At 43.6% G+C, this 13,992-nt stretch overlaps 1 protein-coding gene across 4 annotated transcripts in view; it reads right to left on the bottom strand.

Annotated features, from left to right (window-relative positions):
• TBXAS1 (thromboxane A synthase 1) overlaps window positions 1–13,992 on the bottom strand; it is a 394,179-nt gene that overhangs the window by 108,908 nt on the left and 271,279 nt on the right. For all 4 annotated transcript variants that reach the window (XM_090043255.1, XM_090043254.1, XM_090043256.1 and 1 more), the window contains one exon: window positions 9,291–9,605. In XM_090043255.1, the coding sequence (XP_089899381.1) occupies window positions 9,291–9,605 (315 nt within the window). The remainder of the gene's footprint in view (window positions 1–9,290; window positions 9,606–13,992) is intronic.

Below are 13,992 nucleotides of genomic sequence, written 5' to 3' on the forward strand. Positions count from 1 at the left end.
ACTTCAAAAAAGCTTTTGATCTGGTATCCCATGATCACCTCTTGGCCAAACTGCCCAGTTGTGGCTTTGGCTCCACCACGATCCGCTGGCTGGGAAATTGGCTTCGTGGTCGGACCCAGAGGGTTGTGATTGATGGCAGTCACTCATCGTGGTGCCCTGTGACCGGTGGGGTCCCTCAAGGCTCTGTCCTGGGACCCATACTGTTCAACATATTCATTAACGATGTGGACATTGGAGTCAGGAGTGGACTGGCCAAGTTCGCCGATGACACCAAACTTTGGGGCAAAGCATCCACGCCAGAAGATAGGCGGGTGATCCAGGCTGACCTGGACAAGCTCAGGAAATGGGCAGATGAGAACCTCATGGTGTCTAACACCGAAAAATGCAAGGTTCTCCACCTTGGGAGGAAAAACCTGCAGCACCCTTATAGGCTCGGCAGTGCTACGTTGGTTAGCACTACAGAAGGAAAAGACTTGGGGGTCATCGTTGACCACAAGATGAACATGAGCCTGCAATGCGATGCTGCGGCTAGTAAAGCGACCAAAATGCTGGCATGCATCCATAGATGCTTCTCGAGCAAATCCCGGGACGTCATTCTCCCCTTGTACTCGGCCTTGGTGAGGCCGCAGCTGGAGTACTGCGTCCAGTTTTGGGCTCCACAATTCAAAAAGGATGTGGAGAAGCTTGAGAGAGTCCAGAGGAGAGCCACGCGCATGATCAGAGGTCAGGAAAACAGATCTTACGATGACAGGCTGAGAGCCATGGGACTCTTTAGCCTGGAAAAGCGTAGGCTCAGGGGTGATCTGATGGCCACCTATAAGTTTATCAGGGGTGACCACCAGGATCTGGGGGAACGTTTGTTCACCAGAGCGCCCCATGGGATGACGAGGTCGAACGGTCACAAACTCCTGCAAGACCGTTTCAGGCTGGACATAAGGAAGAATTTCTTTACTGTCCGAGCCCCCAAGGTCTGGAACAGTCTGCCAGCGGAGGTGGTTCAAGCGCCTACATTGAACACCTTCAAGAGTAAATTGGATGCTTATCTTGCTGGGAACCTATGACCCCAGCTGACTTCCTGCCCTTTGGGCAGGGGGCTGGACTCGATGATCTCCCGAGGTCCCTTCCAGCCCTAATGTCTATGAAATCTATGAAATGTTGGTATGGTCCATAACAAACCTATAAGGTTACCTAATGCTTGAAATGGGAAACCAATGTAGCCCCTATAAGATTTTCTGCCTTCCTTTCTGACTTGCACAAAGGCAAAGACAGAATCTCAGCTGGTCAAGTCATCACAGCTGTACTGAAGCCAAGGGTCTCATGCTCATTTATGCTACTTAAGGATCTGACCCATTCTGCTGCCCAGATCTGTGGTCCTTACAGAAACTGTTTCTTTCTTCTTCTTCTTCTTCTTCTTTTTTTAAAGACATGCAGATTCAGGTGCCCTGCCCCCAAAAGCTCATATTTAGTTATCTTTTAATTGTTTTTATTTCAGCTGCATTAACCTCCTGTATATCAAAGTGAGGCACACACCCAGCACCAAGCCCCACAGCAATTGTGAATGCCTTCTATCCAATGGACTAACAGCATATGTTTGTGGAGTTGCATTATGGCTTTTCAGGACACATGCTACATTCCCCCAAGGCACCTATGAAGTTATTACGAAGGCCAAATCATAGTGTCAGAACTGGTTTAGTGAAAGAAATGATATTCGGAGTTGTATTTTTATAGTTGGGGGAGGTATTTGGGCTGGCAGACAGAAATTACTACTACTGCAACTACTTTATAACTGTCCCGAGGAATGGGTGATAATAATACAGATAAAAAGTGCTATATAAGAGTTAATCATTATTAGCACTCAAAATTTTAAATATGAATAAGAAGAAAAAGACAATGACCAGCTCACTCACTCCTATATAGCCCTTTTCTCATCAGTGTGGATCTCAAAGTTCTTTTAAAACAAGTCAATTTTATAAGGGGAATGGAGAGAACATAAGTTCAAAGAGGAAAAGGGACTTGCTCAAACTTATTCAACGGACCAGTGGCAGAGCAGGAAACTCATGTCTCCAGAGTCCCGGTCTGGTGTCCACACTGCCTCCACATGGACCTTTAAATATTCTCGGCACTTTTCAAACTTAATCTTCACAAAAGCCTTTGAATACTACTGTCCCCATGTCACAGATTGGAAAGCTGACGCAGAGAGACTGAATGACTTGATAAAAGCTATAGAAACAGTCACTTAGAAAGCCTGGATTAAAAATCTGGAGCTTAAACTTCTTAAATTTCTTCTCATTCTCCTGGACCATGATGATTAATAATCACCTTATGCCCAAACCTACACCAGGTACTCTACATACAGGAACCCTGCTAAAGATTGTTTGCCTGGCTCATGGGATGATGCAGTGTTTAGTAATAGAAACCTTGCACTGACTATACTGTGTTCATCCATCTCCAGGGAATATGAAAACACTGTCCACACCTTTTACATGTGGCACCAGAAGCTGGACTACTGAGAAGGGCTATTTCATACGGAGGCGACACCTCCCTGAATATATCTTGGATGCAGGCTCCCTAGGGTTGACTAGTAGTGAAATAAACCCACCACTCTGGAGCTGTCAGCTCAAAAACTGAAGTAACAGCCAAAAACAGCAAGTAAGAAACCCTTCATCAACTGAGCAAGGAGAACACTGGAAGTTAAGGGTATAATCCTGACCCACTGCATGCACTGTTTTCTGAGGAAAGTCTCTCTATCTGGGCCTGCAAGTTGCTGCACAAGGCTTACTGCAGTCTTGAGGTTATGGAAATCTCTTCATTGTCCCGTGCCAGCAGGACAATGGAGCTGCAATAGGGACTCTTCAAACCCTGAACCTTGGAGTCATCAAGGAGATATGGGCTTTTCTTTATGCCAGCTTTACTCTCATTAAAATAAAAGTCAAGCTGGAAGAAAATCACTGTGCTTTGAGTCAGGGTTCTGCATGCCTCTTACTCTCCATTTCAGGAAGATTGGGTTTGACCCTGTCATTTATTTCATTCTTTCACTCAAGTGGATGCCACATGATAAGATGTGTAGCTGATGAGAGAGTTTTTTTTTCCCCACCTAGCCTATAAATTTCCATCAGGACCACATGCTTTGTTCTTCAGCTCCTTAATGGCTTTCAAGGCCTCTTGATAAGTTGGTGGATGTGCCAGGTAGTCCTTAACGGGGTGTTGCAGAATGGCTTTGATGGTATTGTCTTTGACAGTTCAGGAGCTCTTGAAAGTGCTTCTTCCACTGTGCATCAATGGTAGAACTATTCTTAAAGAGCAGTGTTCCATCTTTGGACCCTGAATTTTCCACAGGGACTCTGCTTTGATGTGGCTGATTATAATCTACACAGCATATAAAATTCATCTGCAAATCTACCAATTCACATTTCATTCACCTGCAAATCTACCAGTGTCATATATGTCATCACCTGCTTACAGTGCTCGTCTGCTGTCTACACTGGGCAGGCAGGGCAATTGCTACATGTAAGAATGAACGAAAACTGATTTGACATCGGCCCCAACAAGACACAAAGGTCTACGTCTGAGCACTTTAACTTCCCTGGACATTCCATGGCCAATCTCAGGATGGTTGTTCTTAGGCAGGAAAACTTTAAAAGCCAACCTAAGCCAAATTACAGAACAAGAATTATGCCCAGACTGGATTGTGTTAAACATGATTTAAACAGGAACTATGGATTCTTATCTCATTACCTGCATTAGCTTTTGTGACCCATTTGTTCCTATGAGTTTGTTGCATACCAGTTTGCCTCTCGTTTCCCTCTCCTCCCTGCCTTTTGTATTCAAATCACTCTTTCCATTTTATATATTGCTTTATGCATGTACTTTCACAGCACCTTATAAAGTGAGCTTGATCTCAGGAAAACTCTCTCTTTCCTTCTTTCCTTCCCTTCTTTGATTTTGTTAGTCTATAAGGTTTAGTCTGCCCTGACTTCTGCCTGACTTCAGACTAACACAGCTAACTACTTCTCTCTGTAGAAACTAATCTTATACATATATCAATCATTTTGTCCATCACTCACAAGCTGCCATCCCTGGGATGCAATGCAGCAGATGTTTTAAGATCATCCTGCAACTCTTCACTACAGTATAGGGTAATGAAATATACTGTACAAGGCAAGCAAAATTCCTGGGGTAATTTAAGAAGCGTACTGCATTTACCCAAATATAATTCTGGCTGGGGAGAACACTGTGTTTAATACTTCTACATCTGCAAATAAACACAGGCTTCGCTTATCTACCACTAATGCACAACCTGGCCAGCACCATGATTTTCCACATTCTGTCCTACTAAAATTCTTCTCCTGTGATCCTCAGCCTGTAAAGTACCTGGTCTAAAGGTCAGAAACAAGCTAGCATACTCTTCATTGTTCTATTGCTGTAACAGAATCAAGTTTTGGTGACTAAATGGACAACAGTGAGCTTTCAAATCTTATTCCCCCCGTGCATAATGCCGAACAGAATATCTTTACTTTCCTATACCTAAACAGCTCCTTTCCCTCACCACTTTTTGAACCCATTTATGCACATTTTCTTCTATTTTTAGGCAGTTAATAACTCTGCTAACTAAGCTGAATTGCAGCATCTTCTTCCTGATACTGAGGTAGATTCCTACATCCAGGCTCCCCTAACACAAAAGATTAACTTTGGTAATAGTAATAAGAAACCTTATGAGAGGGCATACAGATTGGAAACATGGATTTCTTGTTATTAAAGTGAGCAGATGAATTGCTTTAGTTTTGTTCTTCTTCTTCCCTGTATGTGTGGTGGTATGATATCCATCATAACTAAAACTGAAATTCAGCAAAGTCACAAAGGAAATGCTTTCAGAAGGGCAACAGGCCACTGCACATATATTACACACAATGGCTCAGTTTGGTGGCCAGGCTAGTGTCCATTAGATAACTGAGACAAGGCCAACATTATGTTTATGATTGTCAAATGATCCAACTATTTATTAAGTTGTTAAATCACCCAGTTAACATGCGCTCAAATTTCCCACCTGCCTCTTATCATCATGCTCCATCGTTAATGTTCCAGCTACACAACTTCCCCTAACTACCCCAGAAGCTGGAACAATAAAGAAAACTAATTTGTTACAGAAATAAAAAGTTAAGAACTTGCCTTGAACCTAATAACAATAATAGCTCAGAGAAGAGACAGACACCAGTGAATAACACAATGCCTACAACTAACCAAGCAATTAATGATAACAGTTACACAAACACAGGCACACGAGTGTATATATTTTACTACGTCCTTTTCCCCAGCCTTTGGATAGCCCCTGGATATTATTCTTCTCTGTATAATATGTACCATAATAAGACAACAATTTTGACTGGGATTTCTGGTTGCTAATGCACTAAGAATATAAGCCAAGTTATATATGCTACAGGTCCAAAAGTGTTGTCAGTCATACCTTTGCAACACACACTGAGGTTAACTGAATTCATCAATTGGGTGGGAACACAGAATTTGGCCCTACATATATGAATGAAACAGGTTAATATGCTCTGGTTGGAATGCAATAGTGCTAATAATACCCTAAGATTATAAATCTGAGCCTTTTAATTAGACCGTAAGATATCAATAGTTTTACTGTATTGAGCCTGGTCAAGACCATAAGCATAAAATGTGTGATTTTGCCAAGAAAGAGCCTCATGGATCAGGCTGCTGAATGCCTATATTTCTCTGCTTTCACTTACTTCACAACCTTAGAACAAAAGGAGTCTTTCAAAATCCTAGGAACATATTATTTACCTGCTTAAAGGCAGAATTGCTATTGTGGGTACATTTGAATATAATGGATAGATAAAAGCAAGTTTTCGTGACAGTTTGATCCTGGCCATTATTTTTGCATGAATAAAGCTAAGTAAAATTGGAATATTTTGGCACCCCCCTAAAACTAGAGTTTGCATGCCAGTGAAAAATCAGACATTTTCAGGAAAAAAAAAATCAGACTCCGATAAAGATTTTAGCATGCAAATTGGTTATCTGAAATACTATGAGAACACCCTCTCTTGTGTTATTTTTTTTCCTATAAGCCCTATGACCTATTAAAAAAAAACGATAGAAAACAAATATAAATAATTTCAAAAACAGATTCAGGGTGCTGCACACTTTTGTAATAATTAACAAAAAGAGCAGAGAATTCAGGACTATCAGACTGACTGGTGTACTCTGTTTCAGTGAATATAATATAATATCACAAGAAAGAAATATCACCAAAAGCGAATCACTGGACCAAATACCAACTCTACAGATCATGCTAGAGTTAGATGTAGAGCCCACTGTAGAAAAGCTAAGCAAGGCATTATCAAGTGGAAAAAGTGGCATCCCAGTGGAAATTCTCAAGTGTGTGGAAAAATGCCAACTACCATATCTTCATCAACTGCTACTCAAATGCCTGAAAGAGGGTGACAGGTACCCCAAAACATGTGTGATGCAAACACCATCACTTTGTATAAAAATATAAGGTGTCTCGCTACTAAGTATAGCAGAAAAAGCTTTTGCAAGGGTCTTCTTGCTCCATCTACAACAGCTGGCAAGTCATGTCTACCTTGATTCTCAGTGCGGATTCAGGGCCTGAAGATCAACCAGAGAAATGATATTTCCCTGCATCAACTTCAAGAAAAGTGGAGAGAGCAAAACCAACTATTGTACATTGCCTTCATGGATCTAATGAAAGCATTTGACACCGTCAGTAGCATTGGCGATGCGTAGGGGGTGTACACGGGTACACGTTCACCCGCTGAGATTGGCGATGCACTCCCTGACAGAAGTGCCACCAATGTTGCTGGCGGCATCTGTGGGCAGTCCCCAGTTGCCACTGGCTGCTGCTGACAGCATCTGTGGGCAGTCGCCAACTGCCAGTCAGTGCTCACCACCCCCCAACTACCATGGCTGCCTGAGGAAGGTCCTCACTCACCCCCACCACTGCCACTGCTGCCTGTGGGCAGTCGCCATGCCCCACCCCACCTCCGGGAACACACGTCATTCATGGTCATTAGAGCAGGCCTTTTTGTAGTCCTAGAAAAGATAGGATGCCCACCAATCCTGTTAAGTTTTATACACTCCTTCCATGACAACATGAAAGCAACTGTTCAGTTTGATCGGTTGTCTTCGGACAGCTTTGAGATGAAAAGCATAGTGAAGCAGGGATATATGTTCTTGTCCCTGCCGTCTTTGGAATTTTCTCGGTACTCCTAACCTGAGCGTTTAAAGACACGGCATGTGGACTGCACCTTCACACAAGATTGGCTGGAAACTCTTTAATCTGTCAGGACTCAAGGCAAAGACTGAAGTTAGAAAGGTGCTGATCAGGGAGCTTCTAGTCACTGATGATGCTGCCTTTATAGCCCACAACAAAAACCTGCTACAAGAACTCATGGACTGCCTTTCAAGAGTTTGTCAGGCATTTGCTTTCACTATCAGCATAAAGAAAACAGGGAGTTCCACAAGAACCACCAATCACCCTTACCAAGAATCAGCTAGACCTAGTTCAAAAGTTCAGCTACCTAGGTTCTACAGTGACCACGAACCTCTCACTGGATGAAGAACTTAATGGTCACACTGGAAAGGCTGCCACCACTTTCAGCAGACTAAGTAAAAAAGCATGGAACAGCTCAAAGCTTATCATCAAGACCAAAATCCCAGTGTACAAAATTTACATACTCAGCACTCTCATGTATGGTATGGAAACATGGACAACTTCTGCACATCAAGAGAAAAGGTGCAGCTTCCACCTGCACTGTTTATGACACATACTCAACATCAAATGGTAAGATAAAGTTACCAACGCAGAGGTTCTTCAAAGGGCAAATTTACCGAGTGTGACAACCCTACTCAGACTGCACCAGCTAGGCCATCTGAGTAGATTGGAAGATGGACGTATACCCAAGGACAAGCTATATGGGGAATAATTGGAGGGAACAAGAACAACTGGACGCCCCAAACTTCGCTATAAAGATGCAGCATGCAAGCGAGACATGAAGGCATTTGGAATTGATCCTGGCTAACAGGAAACCTTGGCAAATGATCAGAACAAGTGGGGTCATCATCTCCACCAGGACACTCAAGTCTATGACAGGAATTGGCTACAACAGCTTGAACAACTGGCTATCTTTTTCAGCTGCAAAAATTCATATTGTAAAGAGATACCATACCTTGCTTTGCAGAAAATCATCCATAGACAAACTATAACATCAGCAAAGATGGACTGCTACTCCTTTCAAAACTTCACTGTGCTCAACTCACAGCCAAAATTACAAAACACAGGCAATTTTCCATTAAAAAAATAGAGCTAACGGCGTGAAAAAAACCTCTGTTGATAAAGCAGTAAGGATGAATGTTAAAATAACAGCAAAAAAATAAAGATATTCTGAAGCTAGTAGCTACTCCATTCTGTTATATGAAGAACCTCACCCAAGACAAGGTTACCAAATGGTATTGCAGAGCTGCCCTGCTCAAGAAAGGTGCTTAGCACCTCACTGAAGAACCATGACTGACAGAATATCACAGATCAATCTGGATCAAGCTTTGATCATTTCTTAGCAACTGGCCAAAACCCATGGAACAATGAATTTGCTAAACTGAGATGCCATCGTGGCAGATGGAACCGTGGCCCAAGAGGAAAAGGAGAGGACAGATTCTGCCCAGCCTGACTCAAAGGTGGTCTGAGATCAGACTGGGGCAGGGCTGCTGTTTTCAAGGATCTGTAACCCAAATGGTTTTAGGAATAAACAGATAATGGGTAAATTATTTCCTTGGAAAGAATATAGGCTTGAGATGTGCGACACTAGAAATAATGACCAGATGCTACCTGGCCTCAGAAAGCTTTGAAATACATGCTACCTAGTGATTAGTTTGCAACAGACCAGTATCCATATTCTGTTAGACAAGATGGTGACATTTAATACTGTACGATCCATTTTTTCTTGTTTAATGAGTAGCTTCTTGTACTTAAAACAGGATGTAGACTCTAGACACTACAGTGCAAAGTTATGATATATTAATAGAAAGTAGAACCATAGTCTAATTAAATATTATTGTAACCTAAATCTCTGCACCCCTGACTCCACTTGATTTCAAAGGTGTAAGCTTTTCAGTTTGGGTGAACGCAACTTTATGAATGCTAATACTGGCAACAAGGAGTCTTGGCTTCACCTTTGAAGGAGGACATGCTAGTCTCAGTGCTCACCAGTTTCTCATGCTTCATATAAAAGTATGAAGCCACCAAATATACTCACATGTTTTTCAGAGAACTCATCCACCTCTTGCAGCAGCTTCTCCTGGCACTCTGGGTTGGTGGCTAACAGGTAGGTGGCAAAGGAGAGTGCACTGGTGGTGGTCTCATACCCAGCAATCAGGAAAAGGAAGGCTTGGCCTACTATCTCATCTTCAGTTAATGTCACCTGAAGCTTTTTAGGCAGAGCTTCATCACCACAAGGATCAGGGTCCTGAATGGAAGTATCTGCTTTGTTGACTAAGTCAAAATGTTCCAGTGCAACAGAGCTCGCTGAACTGCGGGCATCGAGCATCAACTGGAGGAAGTCTCTGCGTCTCTGTGAAACAGAAAATGAGGAAACACATTATGAATGACTAAAAGTAAAAGCTTTTCCTCTTAGGGAAAGAACCATCCGATGTTTATCCTGCCCAACCAGTTCTGCCAGCATGACCATCAAGCTTTCAAATGAAGAGACTTCTTGGCATTGCTCCTATTAAATTGCACAGAGCAGCTACTGCTGGTACTTCTCAACTCCCTTCCAGAAGACTGACTCTGCTGCTGACAAAACACTATCAGGCAAGTATTTTCAATACTGACTAGCAGTTCTGTTGAATACAAAACAGGGACCTTATTCCAGAGGGTTGGTGCTTAGTCCCTTCTAATGACAGCCATACCAGCATGAGCCAAACGGGCCCCTGAATTAGCATTATGGAACCAGCACTGCCATTCCTCACCTGCCTGCTCCACTTGGAGAGTTTTAGTTTGCTGTGCCCCAAGTCATTTAAGGCACATTACGCTGCCAAATTTGCTACAGCAGCTGAAATTAATGCGCAATACGCCACCGAGGAGTGCAAACACCTTCACCATTAAAGTGGTGCAAAAGTGTTTAAGCTGCTTTAAAGTGACATGCACATTTCATCTACACATGGCTCAGGAAGCTTGAGTGGAGGTTTAAAAGGGAGTTCTTAGTCCTAGGGTGTGCATGTAGATTAAATCACAGTCTAAGGCTAAGGGTTAATCTACACAGTTTTTGTAGTGATTTAACCATACTGGTGTAGAAACTGATATTGTTAAAATTGGTTTAAATTCCTTTTGCGTGGCCACATTTATATTGGTATAAAAGTTTGCTTTATTTTGGAAAATTTACTAATAGGCACTTTCACGCTATATAGTTAACTTGTACAAAACCTGCAGTTACGACTTCATGCAAAATGCCAGTTGAACCATCCTTTCTTTATCAAAGCTATTTGTCCTAGTTTGTGAAATTAAAATTCCACACCAAACAGACCTATGGATAAGAGTAAGCTGACTCCAAACCAGTCTGGCAGCAAGCTTGGCAGGGCTTTTAAACCTAACCCAAAAGGCCTGGAGTGATGTTTGAGCCCAAGAAACTATTGTGTTGAACTTAAGCCATAAGGCCATGAGATTGATTTTCAATTCCTTAAATACCAATATAATGCATCATAGCTAAGAAGTTCCCCAGTTAAAAATGACTACAGAACCATACCATGACACATTATGGTTTGAAAAGAAAAAGCTGGGAATTAATGTTTTCAGGAGAACTGAGGCTGCATCTTTTTTTAATGGAAAATCTTTTGAATTATTTTCTTAGATTAGATAATACAGATAAAAGAAGAAAAGAGAAAGCCAGAGAAACAATGGGCAAATGAGATAAGGGTAAGGAAGGAGTCATTAGTTATATATGTCAAAGGGCTTAATCAGATAACATTTCCTCATGACATGGGAATGGGGAGCAGCAAGACACAAAATAACATACACAGTGTTGGGAACTCTGGCTTTACTGTGAACAAACCATTTTGAGCCAACTACAAACAGAGAGAAAAGGGAGTATTTGAACCGGGCAAGGGCTTACAATGGTGCCTCTGGTTTCTACTCAGAGTTCGGAGGGTGTGCGAAACAGGGCATATTCAATTTGGATTCAGATTTGGCCTGAATCAGGGACAGTGATTCAATTTGTTGATTCAGATCACTGTCCCAATTCAATTCAGCCAAATCCAAATCTGAAGATTCAATGCTGATTCAGAGAATCACTGATTCAGCTACAGACACAGTTTTAAATGTTTTTTCTACATACCTTGAGGTACAAGGTGCGGCTTGTGAATGCTGCAACGGTGGGGCAGATGGATTTTACCACAGGAGTTTGGGTGGAGGGGCCCCCCCATGTGCTTGGCAGCAAACCTGGAAGTGGATCAGAACTACTTCCAGTCCACTTCCAGGTCCATCGCCGAGCATGCTGGATGCCTCCCCCCGGCTCAGTGATCAGCCACGGGGGGGACCCTGGGTGCCCCCCCCAGACCCAGGAGGCACCCATCGCCGAACTCGGAGGGGACTCGGGGGGGGGGGGGGCCCTGTGTACTCCCTGGTGGACCCAGAAGTGGACCAAAAGTGCTTCTGGTCCACTTCCGGTTCTGCTGCTGACCATGCTGGGGAACCCAGCAACACTCCATGCGCCCCAGCATCGCAGCATTCACAAGCCCCTGCTACCTACAGGTATGTAGAACAAATATTTAAAGCTGTGCCTATGTCTGAATTGTTGAATCTTTCTGAATCTCTCTGAATTGATTTGGAGGGTTCTAATTCAATTCAGAGAGATTAAAGGCCCTCCTGATTCAAATCAGGCCAAATCTCTGCTGAATCGAATCAGAGACCGAAGCTTCGCACAGCTCTACTGGGAGTCTCCTGTCACCAAATCTGGGCTTAACTGTCTGTTACTCTGGGGCACCTGAAATTAAAAGGATCAGGGCAGCATCATGTACAAGTAATTGTACATGAAAGGACTGCATGAACTGCCCCAGTTGGCGCATATCACTCCATGGCCCAAATGCATAGATTTTCCAGGGTAATAAAGTATGCAAAGCTGCATTACTGCACATTATCCTCACAGAAGTGTCTTCCATCCCTTACAATAAATACTATGTATTACCTAGCTTTAGGGAAGTTTTCTGCATTCAAAATGAAGTTCTTCTAGGTAGTTTAATAGTTTCTAGGGTCACAAGGGACCTGAACAGATCTCCACGTCCGACTCCCTGCCCTGGGCAGGAACGAGTGCTGGGATCATAATACCCCAGCCAGATATCTATCCAACCTCCTCTTGAAGACCCCCATGGTAGGGGAGAACACCACCTCCCTTGGGAGCCCATTCCAGAGCCTGGCAGCCCTAACCGGAAAGTAATGCCTCCCGATATCGAGCCTGAACCTGCTCTCAATCAATTTGTTGCTGTTATTCCTTGTTATCCCAGGTGGTGCCTGGGGGCACAGAGTCTCACCTATTTTCCACTGGTTCCCCCTAGTGAGTTTATAGACAGCCACCAGATCCCCTCTCAGTCTTCTCTTGTGGAGGCTGAATAAATTCAGGCCCTTTAGTCTATCTTTGTAGGGCCTGGCCTGTTGCTCCCTGACCATGCGAGTGGCCCTCCTCTGGACCCTCTCAAGGTTAGTCACATCCCTCTTGAAGTGCAGCTCCCAGAACTGGATGCAGTACTTCAACTGCAGCCTGACCAGCACTGCATAGAGGGAAAGGATCACCTCCCTTGAACTGCTTGTGATACATCTGTTGATGCATGACAAGGTGCAGTTAGCCTTACTGACAGCTTCCTTGAATTGGTGACTCATGTCCATGCTGGAGTCAACAATGACTTCAAGATCCCTTTCAGCCATTGTGTTGTTGAGAAGGGTGTTCCCCATCTTATAGGTATGTTGCAGGTTCCTTCTCCCTAGACACAGCACCTTGCACTTGTCTGCATTGAATTCCATTCTATTCTCATCTGTCCACCCCTGTAACCTGTCTGCATCTAGTTAGATTTTGTCCCTCCCCTCCAGTGTGCCCACTTCTCTCCACATCTTTGTGTCACCAGCGAATTTGGACAGCGTATTTTCCATGCCCACCTCCAAGTCGCTAACAAAGATGTTGAATAGCACAGGCCCGAGGACTGAGCCCTGGGGAACTCCACTGCCCACAATCCCTTCAAGTCAAAAACAACCCATCTACCACCATTGGCTCTGGGTGCGGCCATCGAGCCAATTTGCCACCCATCTGACTGTGCAGGCATCAATGTCACAGTTGCCTAGTTTGTTTTTTTTTAATGAGAATGGGGTGAGAAAACAGTGTCAAAGACCTTTTTGAAATCCAGGTAGATGACATCCACCTCAACACCCACATCCAAGGACTTTGTGACCTAGTTGTAAAAGGAATCAAGGTTAAGTCAGGCAGGAGCTGCCCAAAATAAACCCACGTTGGTTGTCCCTGAGCATTACCTCCCATGCTGGGCCCCCGCCGATGTGTTCCTTGATAATTTTCTCCCAAGGTCTTCCCAAGGACCAAGCTGAGACTAACTGGCCTACAGTTACCCAGGCCCTCCCTTCTCCCCTTCTTTTAAATGGGGACCACACTGGCCCTTTTCCAGTCCTGTGGGACCTGGCCCATGCACCACGAACACTCATACAGCCATATACCAGCAGGTACACCAGCAGATAATTCCATTTCCAATAAAAATGGAAGTTCTGCTTGGTGTACACTCCTCATACACAAAGCAATTCAAAATTGTGACTCCACTGCTACTGTTACTATGCTCGGGGGTGATATGACACCTTCTTTCACTGCTGTCTCTTTGAAGTGGAACAAAACTGCATGCACTCTTTAACTGCCTTTGTGTGGCTAAAGATTGCATTTAACAACATGCCCAGGAAGGATTTCATTCACATGC

Source organism: Crocodylus siamensis, chromosome 4 (genome assembly GCF_052110815.1).
Source record: "Crocodylus siamensis isolate JL-2025a chromosome 4, ASM5211081v1, whole genome shotgun sequence".
Classification (NCBI taxonomy): Eukaryota; Metazoa; Chordata; order Crocodylia; family Crocodylidae; genus Crocodylus; species Crocodylus siamensis.